Raw genomic sequence first — 15,562 nt, 5'->3', positions numbered from 1 at the left:
TACACACAGACACACTGCTAATACACACAGTTAATACACACAGACACACTGCTAATACACACAGTTAATACACACAGACACACTGCTAATACACACAGTTAATACACACAGACACACTGCTAATACACACAGACACACACCTTTAATACACACAGACACACACCTTTAATACCCACAGACACACTGCTAATACCCACAGACACACTGCTAATACACACAGTTAATACACACAGACACACTGCTAATACCCACAGACACACTGCTAATACACACAGTTAATACACACAGACACACTGCTAATACACACAGTTAATACACACAAACACACTGCTAATACCCACAGACACACTGCTAATACACACAGTTAATACACACAGACACACTGCTAATACACACAGTTAATACACACAGACACACTGCTAATACACACAGTTAATACACACAGACACACTGCTAATACACACAGTTAATACACACAGACACACTGCTAATACACACAGTTAATACACACAGACACACTGCTAATACACACAGTTAATACACACAGACACACTGCTAATACACACAGTTAATACACACAGACACACTGCTAATACACACAGTTAATACACACAGACACACTGCTAATACACACAGTTAATACACTGCTAATACACACAGACACACTGCTAATACACACAGTTAATACACACAGACACACTGCTAATACACACAGTTAATACACACAGACACACTGCTAATACACACAGTTAATACACACAGACACACTGCTAATACACACAGTTAATACACACAGTTAATACACACAGACACACTGCTAATACCCACAGACACACTGCTAATACACACAGTTAATACACACAGACACACTGCTAATACACACAGACACATGCAAACCAATGTCAGATGATATCTCCGCAAATCACACCCAAATGATCCAGCTCCCTGCAGCCGGACTTCGCTATGGAAATGAGGTGTGTGTATGTATGTGTGTATGTGTGTATGTGTGTATGTGTGTATGTGTGTATGTATGTATGTATGTATGTATGTATGTATGTATGTATGTATGTATGTATGTATGTATGTATGTATGTATGTATGTATATATATGCGACTATGTTACAGGTCGACCATGTAGAATTGTTAGCATCACTACGAGAGTGAAGGGCCTGTTTTGCATGGCTGTGTGCTGAGGTTCAGGTAATGACGACACTTGTGTCTGTCTGCAGCCTGTAATGGTACAGAGACTTAGGGTTATACTAGCTGGCTTAGTCTCACTCTGTGGGCTGTAGTTAGACACACAGAGAGACTCTCACTGGAAACCACTGCTGATACCTGAGACAGACACACACACTACAAGTGGAGGGAGGGAGATGAAGGTAAAGGAACAAACCTCCACACCGCCTCCCTTCCAGGCCTGAACCAGGGGCTTCACTACTGCACCTCAAGAGGGCGCTCTGGTCAGGCTGTCGGTCTGGAGGTGATGACTGTTCTTCAACACTAGTCCTGAGAACCTGACAGGGTGTGCAGGCTTTTGTTCCAGCAAAGCACTAACACTCCTGATTCATGAAATCAACTGTTCATCAAGACCTTCCACATCAAAAGCACTACATCTCCATGCTGTGCAGAAAAAATATGAACACATGTGTGCATGGGGGTGTGGGCGCGTGCGTGCACGCGTATGGGTGTGCGCGCATGGGCGTGCGTGCTCTTGGGCGTGCGTGCGCATGCGTGCGCGCGCATGGGTTAGTTCTGTAGTCTAACTAGACCAAACTGTTAGTTCTGTAGTCTTACTAGACCAAACTGTTAGTGCTGTAGTCTCTAACTAGACCAAACTGTTAGTGCTGTAGTCTCTAACTAGACCAAACTGTTAGTTCTGTAGTCTCTAACTAGACCAAACTGTTAGTGCTGTAGTCTCTAACTAGACCAAACTCTTAGTTCTGTAGTCTCTAACTAGACCAAACTCTTAGTGCTGTAGTCTCTAACTAGACCAAACTCTTAGTGCTGTAGTCTCTAACTAGACCAAACTCTTAGTGCTGTAGTCTCTAACTAGACCAAACTCTTAGTGCTGTAGTCTCTAACTAGACCAAACTCTTAGTGCTGTAGTCTCTAACTAGACCAAACTCTTAGTGCTGTAGTCTCTAACTAGACCAAACTCTTAGTGCTGTAGTCTCTAACTAGACCAAACTCTTAGTGCTGTAGTCTCTAACTAGACCAAACTCTTAGTGCTGTAGTCTCTAACTAGACCAAACTCTTAGTGCTGTAGTCTCTAACTAGACCAAACTCTTAGTGCTGTAGTCTCTAACTAGACCAAACTCTTAGTGCTGTAGTCTCTAACTAGACCAAACTCTTAGTGCTGTAGTCTCTAACTAGACCAAACTCTTAGTGCTGTAGTCTCTAACTAGACCAAACTCTTAGTGCTGTAGTCTCTAACTAGACCAAACTCTTAGTGCTGTAGTCTCTAACTAGACCAAACTCTTAGTGCTGTAGTCTCTAACTAGACCAAACTCTTAGTGCTGTAGTCTCTAACTAGACCAAACTGTTAGTGCTGTAGTCTCTAACTAGACCAAACTGTTAGTGCTGTAGTCTCTAACTAGACCAAACTGTTAGTTCTGTAGTCTCTAACTAGACCAAACTGTTAGTTCTGTAGTCTTACTAGACCAAACTGTTAGTTTTGTAGTCTTACTAGACCAAACTGTTAGTTTTGTAGTCTTACTAGACCAAACTGTTAGTTTTGTAGTCTTACTAGACCAAACTGTTAGTTTTGTAGTCTTACTAGACCAAACTGTTAGTTTTGTAGTCTTACTAGACCAAACTGTTAGTTTTGTAGTCTTACTAGACCAAACTGTTAGTTTTGTAGTCTTACTAGACCAAACTGTTAGTTTTGTAGTCTTACTAGACCAAACGGCTCACACATGAAAGGAGGCCACAGCCACACTGTCCACTGTTGTGTTTCTTCCCATGGGAAAATCGACTGCTATGGGATGTGTGTTTTACAATAAGTTGGTACTCATTAGGACCAGGACGGTACCAGTATGGCGATACTCGGTAGTATCGTGGCCAGGAAACAAAATACAAAGCAGATTTCACTTCTTTAGAAAAACAGCACAAATGTTGTAAACAAACATTGTGTTGTCATCAAGAGTCACATTTTCCAAGCTACAGCACACAATGATTTACATACAGCAGTTATTAAAAGACCAAAGAGTTTGATCTGTTCGCAATACTGGTATCATCACAGCCCTAGTCCTCATGTACACATTTGCAGTCCACGTTCATGCACTCCACACTCATTAGTAAATCACTCTCCCACACACACACACACACACACACACACACACACACACACACACACACACACACACACACACACACACACACACAGTCAGGAAGGATGCTCCTGTCTCATTACACTGGTTGCACTTCCCCTCCCCGCTGTGTGTACCATGGAGAAATCACACACAGAGGAACAATACCATCAACCAGACAGGCCTCTCCTTAGGAGACACTTCCTCTAGGGCCACCCCATTCACTTCCTGGGGTCAGCATCTGACGTCATAGCAACAAGCCCACAATCAGCGACCCCTGACTTCTGGGGCAGGCTCTGACGTCCTGTCATTAAGAGAGACCCGCTCTGTGAACAGAGACGACCTTTAGGTTCCCGTTCACACTGGGAGGAAGAGGAGAGAAACATTGGGACGGTAATGAGTGGAGTAGTAGGCATGTATCTCTCTGTTCCCCAGCATCACAGAAGCCATTTGACATGGCATAGCATGGTTAGATAACATGTGACCTATATGCAATGCATATGAATGATTTAAGGAAAATGAGCAATATTAATTGAGGAGAAAAGTGAACAAATGTGTGGCCTTGGAAGACTGGGTCTAACTCTACACGCTAGGCTTGGTTTGAAAAGACCAACTTTGGTTTGATGATCAGAGAAGTGAAGCTGCCTAGTAAATAAGCCCATCATTAACCTCACACTTTCAGAACCACCAGAACTCAAGAGGCACGAGAGTTGCAATGCCGCTAAGAACCTCCTAGCTTCATGTCAGCCTGACTTATAAGAGATATCCGACAATGAACAAAGAAATCAGCAATAAAAAAAAAAGTTAGCACTTCAACCAATCGCGCATCCATCCAGCCAGTCATCCATCCAGCCAGTCATCCATCCAGCCAGTCATCCATCCATCCATCCATCCATCCATCCATCCATCCATCCATCCATCCATCCATCCAGCCATCCAGGCATTCATCCATCCAGCCAGTCATCCATCCAGCCAGTCATCCATCCATCCACAGCCAGCCAGCCATCCAGGCATTCATCCAGTCAGCCAGCAATTCATCCATCCAGCCAGCCAGCCATCCATTCATCCATCCAGCCATCCATCCAGTCATCCATCCATCCATTCCGCTCCCATCCCAGACTTTAACTTGATATCGTTGTCCTCCTCCCCTTGCCTGTCCCTCGGAGACAAACAATGACAGGCCGTGTCAAAAGCCAGAATAGGTTTGCTTTCGTCTGTGTAAACTGTAATTGCGGCTGGCAGTACACCCTGTATCCAGTTTCTCTCTGTGTGGAGTTAGGGACATAAAGGAGTCGGGCGGCTCGGGCACACAGAGACTCTTTCCTCTCATTATCTCCTTTCCCCCGCCGCTGTCTCTAGCCTAATGCCAATTAAAAACAGAGCTGAGGAACAGGCAGAGGGACAAGGCCCCAGTATGGAGCCCATAATGGGGTGTTTAAGGGGGACGGGACGCTCAGTGGAGCCTTACTCTGGACAGTCAGGTTGGATGGTAGGGTGCAGGACGGTTTCACCCAGCCAGGACATAACCCTGGTCCTGGATGTGTTGGGCTGGGGTAGGCTAGAGTGGACCAGGCCTAAGCCAAGTCTTGGTGAGGGAGAGGACAATCTGCCAGGCTGGAAGGTCTGTCAGAAGTTATTGTCAATGGTCATTGGATGCAATGAGGACATGTGGCAAGAGAAGCTGAAGATGTGCATTTTGACAGAAAAAGATCTGTTTGGACACTTACCAGTACGTACAAATGCACACGCACGCACACAATGTAACAATGGTTCCGTTTCTGAGATGCTGGCCCGGCCATTCCTCAGCTACATCCCAGACTATACCACCTGTCTGAGCACAGCAGGGCCCTCTGTCTGTCCCAACCCACACCCCTCTCCCGGGACTGAATGACCTCACCCAACCACATCACCCTGTCAACAGTGTAACATGTTATTCTACATATAGATATTCTGTCTCCACCTCTCAAGGGCAGACGAGGTGCCATTAACACTAACATCCAACACACCTGGGCTCACACTGATTACAAAGAGATGCGTCTACAGGTGTTTGACAGAGAGACAACCATCTCTCCTCCACAGTCCATGCTATTGAAAGCTGATGAGTTGCATTGACAACAGTTGCTAACAGAAGAGTGTTTTTGTCATGTAGCCTTGTGTTCAGTGTTCTTGTTGTTCCATTTATAGGTCTGCTCTGCAGCACATGACAGCAGCCACTGACAACTGCTCCATCATGCAGAAAACACACAAACACACACACACAGAAACCAGCAACAATGGTTGGTTGTTCACCATGCATTCACTCACGTGTTGCTATAAATAGCCATTCACTTATCCATGGGCTCTCTCATGTGCAGAGTGGGAGACATTTTAACCCCTTCACCTCTAGTTGGATTGGATAGTGTGTGGTTTAACCCCTTCACCTCTAGTTGGATTGGATAGTGTGTGGTTTACCCCTTCACCTCTAGTTGGATTGGATAGTGTGTGGTTTAACCCCTTCACCTCTAGTTGGATTGGATAGTGTGTGGTTTAACCCCTTCACCTCTAGTTGGATTGGATAGTGTGTGGTTTAACCCCTTCACCTCTAGTTGGATTGGATAGTGTGTGGTTTAACCCCTTCACCTCTAGTTGGATTGGATAGTGTGTGGTTTAACCCCTTCACCTCTAGTTGGATTGGATAGTGTGTGGTTTAACCCCTTCACCTCTAGTTGGATTGGATAGTGTGTGGTTTAACCCCTTCACCTCTAGTTGGATTGGCTAGTGTGTGGTTTACCCCTTCACCTCTAGTTGGATTGGCTAGTGTGTGGTTTACCCCTTCACCTCTAGTTGGATTGGATAGTGTGTGGTTTAACCCCTTCACCTCTAGTTGGATTGGATAGTGTGTGGTTTAACCCCTTCACCTCTAGTTGGATTGGATAGTGTGTGGTTTACCCCTTCACCTCTAGTTGGATTGGCTAGTGTGTGGTTTACCCCTTCACCTCTAGTTGGATTGGCTAGTGTGTGGTTTAACCCCTTCACCTCTAGTTGGATTGGATAGTGTGTGGTTTAACCCCTTCACCTCTAGTTGGATTGGCTAGTGTGTGGTTTACCCCTTCACCTCTAGTTGGATTGGATAGTGTGTGGTTTAACCCCTTCACCTCTAGTTGGATTGGATAGTGTGTGGTTTAACCCCTTCACCTCTAGTTGGATTGGATAGTGTGTGGTTTAACCCCTTCACCTCTAGTTGGATTGGATAGTGTGTGGTTTAACCCCTTCACCTCTAGTTGGATTGGCTAGTGTGTGGTTTAACCCCTTCACCTCTAGTTGGATTGGCTAGTGTGTGGTTTAACCCCTTCACCTCTAGTTGGATTGGATAGTGTGTGGTTTAACCCCTTCACCTCTAGTTGGATTGGATAGTGTGTGGTTTAACCCCTTCACCTCTAGTTGGATTGGATAGTGTGTGGTTTAACCCCTTCACCTCTAGTTGGATTGGATAGTGTGTGGTTTAACCCCTTCACCTCTAGTTGGATTGGATAGTGTGTGGTTTAACCCCTTCACCTCTAGTTGGATTGGATAGTGTGTGGTTTAACCCCTTCACCTCTAGTTGGATTGGATAGTGTGTGGTTTAACCCCTTCACCTCTAGTTGGATTGGATAGTGTGTGGTTTACCCCTTCACCTCTAGTTGGATTGGATAGTGTGTGGTTTAACCCCTTCACCTCTAGTTGGATTGGATAGTGTGTGGTTTACCCCTTCACCTCTAGTTGGATTGGATAGTGTGTGGTTTAACCCCTTCACCTCTAGTTGGATTGGATAGTGTGTGGTTTAACCCCTTCACCTCTAGTTGGATTGGATAGTGTGTGGTGGGAGGAGAGAGATCTTCATAATGGACAGAGGGGATGACAGGAGGGTAAGGAGACAAAAACAGTGTTCCGCCATCACACATGCACACTCGCTCTTGTGAACACACACACTCACGTGCACACACACAAGCTCACATTTAGACACACACAGTCAGTCTACTCGTTTCACCACTTATTCTCTGAGGAAGAAGAGAACATGAAGATCAAACCCTCTGTAGCCTAGACCAGTCTACTCTGATCTGAAGCAGTAAGCCACAACCAGGTGTGCTGCTGTTCACCATATGCCTTTTATCAGAGAGCCAATCAGCACCTTAAAGTTGTATAATACTAGAAACCATTTCCTCTCCGAACCCACATCAACAGGACAAGGAGTAGCATGTTGAGTTCACTGGTTCAACCACATAAAACCCCCATAGAAACAGAGATAGGAGAGAATTGAATTACAGTAGGTTAAAGTCCTTTGTCAACGTGAATACACTGGACCAGCTTCACTTGTCATCTGCTGGGCCAAAGATGTATTGGCTCAAAAAACGACATCTTTCCCAGTTAAAGATCAAGCTAAAAAAAAACACTGCAAAATCACTTACCGACCGTGCCTCTGCTGTGAATGGAACAGTGTGTGTGTCATGACTCAGTGCTGGGCCAGCGCTAGCTATGGTAAACATGTTTGCGGTGGTTCCAGGAAACCCTTAGAATCACTGAGTGGGACAACGTAAAACCTTGCCGGCTAGAGCCCACCGCTATCATTTCCCAACACTATCAATGTGCTGCTTCCTACTCTGCTGAAATATTAAGCCTATTTATGAGGCCCGGTGGGATACTCGTTCAAGATCTCTTCACGACCGCAAAAACAACATTAGTCTGTGTGCTTAGACATTACGTTCAGTAGATGGTTAAGCAATCTCTGCACTGCAGGCATCCAACTGTTCCACGAGGAAGCTCTAAAACCTAGGAACAACAGAGGATGTAAGGGCTAGGGCAGGGGTACAAATCGGTACCAGATTAGAGGGAAACAATGACAATATGCAGTGGAACTAGCTTCGAGGTCCAGAGTTGAGTTTGAAAGGCTTAGGGCCTATGTTTCCCGAATGCGCGTGCATGCTTGCTTTGTGTATGACGAGTATTCAGACTTTTGTCAAAGTAAATCATTAGAAGACAAAAATTTCAGATATGTTCTTCCTAACAAATGGAAGAATGGAGGAAGAGAAAACCAATGGGACAGCTAGAGCGCTAAGGGAGTGACACCCACACAGAGTTGTGATTGTGGGCAGGCAGGTCTCTTATCTACCGCAGCTAAACTGACAGGCACTGCATCGCCATGGGAACTGATGATAAGCGTGCCTGTCTGGCCAGTGACCACAACCACAGAGGGGCCGCCGCCGAGGATCATGGGAAAACCACAGGGGCGTGACGGAGAATACTGACAGGTCCTGGCAGAGAAACACTGGGCAGTTTTTTATGTGGGAAAACCTGCAGCAACAGTCTGAAATACCTGGTAACCCCACTGTTTACACTAGGCCTGCAGATCCATTTCAGAGGCCTGCAGATCCATTTCAGAGGCCTGCAGATCCATTTCAGAGGCCTGCAGATCCATTTCAGAGGCCTACATGTCATATTCAGCTGTGTGAAGAAGGTGTGCTCACCATGTGTATTAGTAGCTCTAGTCTAGCGAGGATCCACAAATCACGTTGTTGAATGGGTATGGACTGACTTTTAATGTGTGAGGACACACAAATGGATCTCTGTGTCACTCGTCACCGTCTGCATCAGCTGATGGTCACCAGGCCAGGCTAAGTAGATGTGCATATTGTTAACTCTTTTTTTCCCGAATGTAGCACTAAGCATCTTTCAATAAAACTAGGCTAGTGTAGCCTGTGTGCGTTAGTGCAAGTGCAATGTTGAGCAGATGTCAACAGCTAATAAGCTAAGCTCTGCGAGCAGATAATCACTTCTATGCAAACAGTCATATTTGTTTTCAGATATACACTCATACAGACTGCACAGTGAACCAACTATCTGGCTGATCCTATTCCTGAGAACTAGCCTATAGCCCAACTTGTAGAGAGATTGGGGGGGGTTCTTAGAAAAGATTTAGAGGAAGTATAATATTTAAACTGAAGAGCCTGCAATTCCACTAATGATCGACAAAAAGGAGCAGTTATGGTAGGTACGAGCAAACGCTTGTGTGTTTGATCAAATCAAATGTTATTTGTCACAAGAGCGCAATACAACAGGTGTAGACATTACAGTGAAATGCTTACTTACAAGCCCTTAACCAACAATGCAGTTAAGAAAAAAAGTTAAGTATTTACTAAAATAAACTGAGGTAAAAAAAGCAGCTGGAAGTAAGCTCATAATGGACTCAATGCCCATGCAGATCATAGACATGTGTACAATCACACACAGGCACACACACATCTACAGTAGTTGAGTTTAAAGTGAAAGAAGAATGGAGAGAGAAAAAGAAAGGGTTGGTATCACACTATATTCACAGAGAAAAGGATGGAGAATCTCCAACAAGCATTAGACTGGATTTAAAACTAATTGTTGAGGCTAACTAATCCAGGCATCAACTAACGATGTAATGTGCTTACTTTGGCTTGGCTTCAGCTCGGCTGGGGAGTGGGGACTACCTAGTATGGTGTAGACCTACCTCAAGGTTTCTCACAACTTAGGACAATCCTATATGGCACCCTATTTCCTATATAGTGACTGTCAAATGCTAGTGCACTAGGCCTATATAAGGAATTGGGTGCCACTTAGTACGCAGAGCAGTATGTATTCAGGTCAAATTTAAACATCATGGACGCCACATGAATTAAGTCCAACTAACAAGACTCTTGAAATAAAATGGCCGATATCATAATATTTGAAGTACTCCAGGTACTGTAAGCCTGCCTTGGGCTCCTAGCAGATGTGGTATAGGTGTGATTCCTGTACGAAACATTATGGAGTCCTAAAAGGAAGCCTGTGTAAGGCAAAAATGTCATAAATATGCCAACTTTGATTAATTATTTCTCAATTATGCTTTTATATACAAATGTCAAATATATGTCAGCAATCCTTCCTCCAAAGGACCATCCTATGAATACAATTTGGAGAAAATCATGATATTTTCTTGTCCTGGTACCTTCTGGAATCATTCATAAGATGTACTTTATGGGGTTACCTCTGAGCCTTTGCAGGGGCACTCCAGTTGTTACCTGGGCGATGATATTTATAGTGCACACATCCCCCAGTGTGTTAGGTAAACACGGCCAATCGCACCATCCACAACAGTAGAGACCTTTAGTTAGCCTAACTCTTTAACGTGGACGCAATCTGACGAACACAGGCGGAACAGTAAGACACTTCACAGCATCATACTGTATATTCAATCATGTGCACAAATTACGTTTTCTACAGGACAAGCCAAAGAAACAGAAAAGAACCGAAAATATTATTTTGAGTGAGTCCACGTCATGGTTTTTTATTGACTTCAATAAGATTTGACAGGGAGGTATTCTGAGAGGGTACAGCTATACAAAGCACACATTAGGCCTACGTGAGATGGATCTAGTGAGCATGGTAAAGGGCTTACCTTGGTGACTGTGTGATGTCATTGTTGACAGGATGGTCCTTGGAGAATCCACAGTGAAGTTTTAAAATATACGGCCTGGATAGGAGGAGGACGGGACAGGTGGAGTGTGTGTGTGGGTCGGGGGGTTATAGTGTGTGTGTGGGTCGGGGGGTTATAGTGTGTGTGTGTGTAGGGAAGGGGGTTGGTCTGATGTGTACCAAGGTCAGGGCCACAGTACTCCTCAGCAGGAAACACAATCCCCCACAAGTGTCTTCACTGGTCAGCAACAGGAAACAGTCCTCCACCAGACAGCCTACTGTTCAGGTAATCCAATCAGAGACACCCGCTCACTTGTACCAGCCTTTCAGAGAGAGAGAGAGAGATAGAGAGAGGGGCGGTAAGTCAGGATGACGCATCAGCAACATAAATCTGAGCTGGATTCAGAAACAATCATTATTCATTCTGAATCCCCCTACACTAACACATCATTAAGTGTACAGATGGAAAGAATACCCACAACAAACACAGACTACTAGACCACCCATCATGTGTAGGGCTAATGGCCTGGAGGGAGGGAGGACCATGTGTGTTGAGAGAGGTGGGGGGTTGTGGTGAGGGCTTCTCAAGACAGAGGGGCAGAGAGTGGAGATGCGGGACAAACCTCCAAAAGTCGGTCACGGCTGGCACGCATTCACGCTTTGTGATGGAAAGGGGTGTGTGTCTGTGAAGAGGAGGGGGTAAACCCCTGGAGCGCTATGCCACTGCACTCTCTCTCTATGGGCTTTGCTTGGTGTGTGTGTGTGTGTGTGTGTGTGTGTGTGTGTGTGTGTGTGTGTGTGTGTGTGTGTCCACACTTGTCTGGCCCCATTGTCCCCAAACTGGTTGTGTGATACGGGGTGACAGATTTGGAGAGACAGTCCCTCTAGCTCAGAGAAAGTGACCCAGGGCGTATAGCTCTACGACCAATCTACAATATAATTTTGCTACTGATCTTCAGTACCTGGTAGATTTTTAACACGCTACATACACATCTACACATTCTATAATTATGTTTACATTTGGCATGAATGTAAAAAAAAAAAAACGGTTTTCTGGTGAATAAATAAAACGTAGGCATACTAAAGTATTCAGTGGGATGTTGTATTAAAACACAATAGCTAAAATGCACTCCGTCTTTCCCTCTCTCTGACCACAATTTCACCAGCACGCCCCCCATTCACAAAAAAAGGTTGACGCATACAGCTACTTCACCACCGCCCATTGACAGACACAGCTGACTTTCACACTCATTTCTCCTTTAACATTGCGTAACATTACGATCTAGAACGGCAACAAAAAAAAGTGTGCTGATACAATATCCCTATCAACATTTATGTGTATAGCACTATCCACCGCCATGTTCTAAAAATAGAACACAGGAACAAATCAAGGCACGTCAGAGACGGTGCGTAGATAAATATGTAGCGCGCCAGAGGCATTTAGCGATCTAACATACATATTATTCCCGCATGCAGCACGTCGGACAATAATAATAAGCACTCTTTCTATATCCAACATATTGTGCTAATTCTATTTATTTTTGTGAGAATAAGTGTATTATTAGCGCGAGCAGCTCAACTGGAAAGTTCAGGCAGCAGACATTGTTTTGATAGGATTGTCCCCGCGCCCGTAATCGATGCATCATTGCCTAAGCAACATCCTGAATATTTTCCGCACTTCAACAAGCTAAATTCGTCGAAAAGATAAACGATATGCTCACCTAGAAGCTCCAAGAGGCGGCCCCGTCCCGAGAAAGATGCAGAATAAATATATTGACTTTATCACTCGGGAAGTCTACATGCGAAAGACCCGTTTTGTGACAGATTCCGCCATACTTGGTTTTGGTTACGGAGTCACGTGGCGCGGCCCTGCATTTATCCAACTATTGAGAGGCGTGGTTTGATATCAATATCAAACTGTTACAATGTTGCAGCTGTGAAAGCAATAGTGAGCATTTAGAACTGTTCTAATTATATTATATTTAATTTGTTTATATCTTTAATGTTATGGATTCACTACGTAGTGAGTCTACATACCCCAAAAGCCTACTTGTGTTATGGGTTGATACGAGAAAGGGCGTGTTGTGTGCCATTGACTACGTATTGTTATGGTGCCAAAATAAGCTAGGCCCCTACATATCATCTATTGATCTATGGAATTGTAGCCTTTCTCTACAATTACGTTTATTCATACTTTGTCATTAGATTCACATAATCGATATTTATTCAATATGCCGACTAAACCAGTAGCATAACGACGTTTGTATGACAGCATTGTTTAACAATATTAGTCTATAACAGCTGGCTAACGGTAAAGTCTAGTACACCACCCCCCCCCTTCCTGTAATATATAATACGGGAGTTTGTTTTATTGCAATAAAGGTTCCATAACCTACATGGAACCTTACTCTTGACGATAACACATCTCTCCGTCTACCTCTGGGATATTGTGTACAACAACATTGTGCCGCATTTGACAGCATGAGCCATATGAGTTGGATGATTTATCCAATTCTGGGTCATTGCCAGATAAACTCTTTCTCTCTGTAGCTGTGTAATATAATAGTGTTTATTTCCATTACTTAATTCTATTTTGCGTCTCATCCACCCACAGACACAACACAAGGAGCGGTCAGCAGAGTTAACCACATCGCTGTTTGACTGTTAAGGCGACTGCTACTGAAACTGCCATTAGAACCGGTCTATTACCCATCATCAGACAATTGAGATATAGGACTGCTCAATCAGTATCTGTTTCCAGGTCAGTTTTTATGAGATGGGGAATAACAGCCTAGAATCCTTATTTTCCAGGTGAGTTGATTTTGTTTAACCATTTAAAGGTGCAGTCCATATAATGTGCATATTTAAATAACCCTTGTCTACGAAATATTTACAGTTGTTGGGCTCACTAACATGATTATATCATATTCTTCAAAAGAATCAAAAGGTTGGGCATATTATAACTAATTTCAATACACTATCAACAATCAGCAGATGGAAATCGAACAGATTGTACCTTTAAAAAATAATCCAAACCATATCCATTCTTTCATGAAGACACATTGTGTTATTCCATCTTTAACCCCACATTTCCGAACACCAGTGATTGAATAGAATAGGACCCCTTTAGTTCAAGTAATTTCTCCCGCCCAGCACAAATGAAGGCCTGTTGGGACGGCTGTATCCATAGTAACAGAGGATTATAATTTCTCTGGATGAGCTACATCAGTTATGTAACTGAGCGGTCTTGGAGTCATGTCTCATGTTGGCGAGCCTGGGAAAGATAAGCTCTTTAGGGGAAAGCCACAGGGATATTTTCCCCAGCCTGAGAAAGTAGATATACCAAAAGGGTTCTCCTTGGAACCAACAAGGGTTCTTCAATGGGGACAGTTTATGAATCCTTTTTTAATCCTCTTTTCTAAGAGTTTATGCTAGTCAATACTAGCCATCTGGTGGCATTTTACTCACAATTTGCAAGGCTTGAGTACTATTAGCAGGCCTAATAAAAATAGATTCTTCATGCACCTATCATTGTTTATCTGTCATCGATGGCTGCACTGGTTAAGGTTAATCATTGTCCTGCTACTGAACTACAGTGAGGCTTACCTCAACATAGGGCCTTCCCTGTAGCTCAGTTGGTAGAGCATGGTGTTTGCAACACCAGGGTTGTGGGTTCGATTCCCACGGGGGGCCAGCACAGAAAAAAAAAAAAAATGTATGAAATGTATGCATTCACTACTGTAAGTCACTCTGGATAAGAGCGTCTGCTAAAATGACTAAAATGTAAAAAAAAAAATAAAAAAATGTAACATCGTTCACATATCTATGCTATGCATTCTCCACATGGTAAATCAGGTATTTCAAGCAAAACAAGACCTACATGTGAGAACATTTACGATAATGCTGAAAGATAATGCTATCTCTGTGAGATGTATGGAGGCAAGCTGTACTGTATCCAACCCATGTGACAGTGTTTTCCCTATCTGATCATGAGCTCAATCTTATCCTTTCAGAGCACTGGCATTAACATTACTTGCAGTAGTAGCCCTGCTTCCACACTGGCGAAGAATGAAGTGTGTGGAATTAAGTGTGTGTGTGTGTGTGTATATATATGTGTGTGTGCCTGTGGAACTACCTATACATGTGTGCCGTTTTGTGAGTGAGTGCATGCATGCACATGTAAGTATGTGTGTGCATGTGTGTGTGTCTGGGGTAATGCCTTCCAGGTGTGTTGGAGACGTACAGATTGAGAGCAATGACGTCAAAGGAGCATCAAGATTGGTGTATACTATCTGGGGCTCCCTAAACTCAATGAACATCTGATTAGCATTTTGGTTATTAGCGCATTAGCGCATTAGCTGCTGTAACTGGGACTGCATGGACGTCTCCAGCTCTCACCTGGGAGTTGATTGTCTACAATCTTCTTGTTCAGTGGTCCCTTAAAAAGAGATCAGCTGTGCACGTTATTCATATAGATTGTGTAGATGCCTTGGAGGAAGATGCGTGGACTCATTTGCAAGTTCAGTGACATGCTAGAATTATTATAACATATTCTCAACATGAGAATATTTGTGAATACGAATCTTTGTATAACAAGCTTTCCATTGTTTTATCCAACGTCAACTTTGACATCTCTCTTTACACTGACACACACATACATTTGTAGGACCTTAATTTGAGCCAGTTTGCTAAAACAGGAAAATAGTCCTGCAGCAACAGGACATGTGAATTATTATGTGGATTATAGTTAATTACATTTTTTTGTAGGGGTTGATCCATTTTCCGTTAGGGCAAATCAAGTGTGACATTTTAAAGTGGAA

The 15,562-nt window shown here is 43.6% G+C and overlaps 1 protein-coding gene across 5 annotated transcripts in view; it reads right to left on the bottom strand.

Annotated features, from left to right (window-relative positions):
• The window catches only part of LOC106575641 (histone deacetylase 4), an 81,455-nt gene extending 68,849 nt beyond the window's left edge, over positions 1-12,606 (bottom strand). For all 5 annotated transcript variants that reach the window (XM_045697927.1, XM_045697928.1, XM_045697925.1 and 2 more), the window contains exons 1-2: positions 12,464-12,606; positions 10,726-11,065 (exon numbers count right to left, since the gene is read on the bottom strand). Coding sequence is in view for 3 of the 5 variants with exons in the window: in XM_045697925.1 (XP_045553881.1) it covers positions 10,726-10,747 (22 nt within the window). In the remaining 2 variants the exon portion in view is untranslated. The remainder of the gene's footprint in view (positions 1-10,725; positions 11,066-12,463) is intronic.
• Between the last annotated feature and the right edge of the window lie 2,956 nt (positions 12,607-15,562).

The sequence above is a fragment of the Salmo salar genome, chromosome ssa16 (genome assembly GCF_905237065.1).
Source record: "Salmo salar chromosome ssa16, Ssal_v3.1, whole genome shotgun sequence".
Lineage (NCBI taxonomy): Eukaryota > Metazoa > Chordata > Actinopteri > Salmoniformes > Salmonidae > Salmo > Salmo salar.
This window is presented reverse-complemented; position numbering and strand designations above follow the sequence as displayed.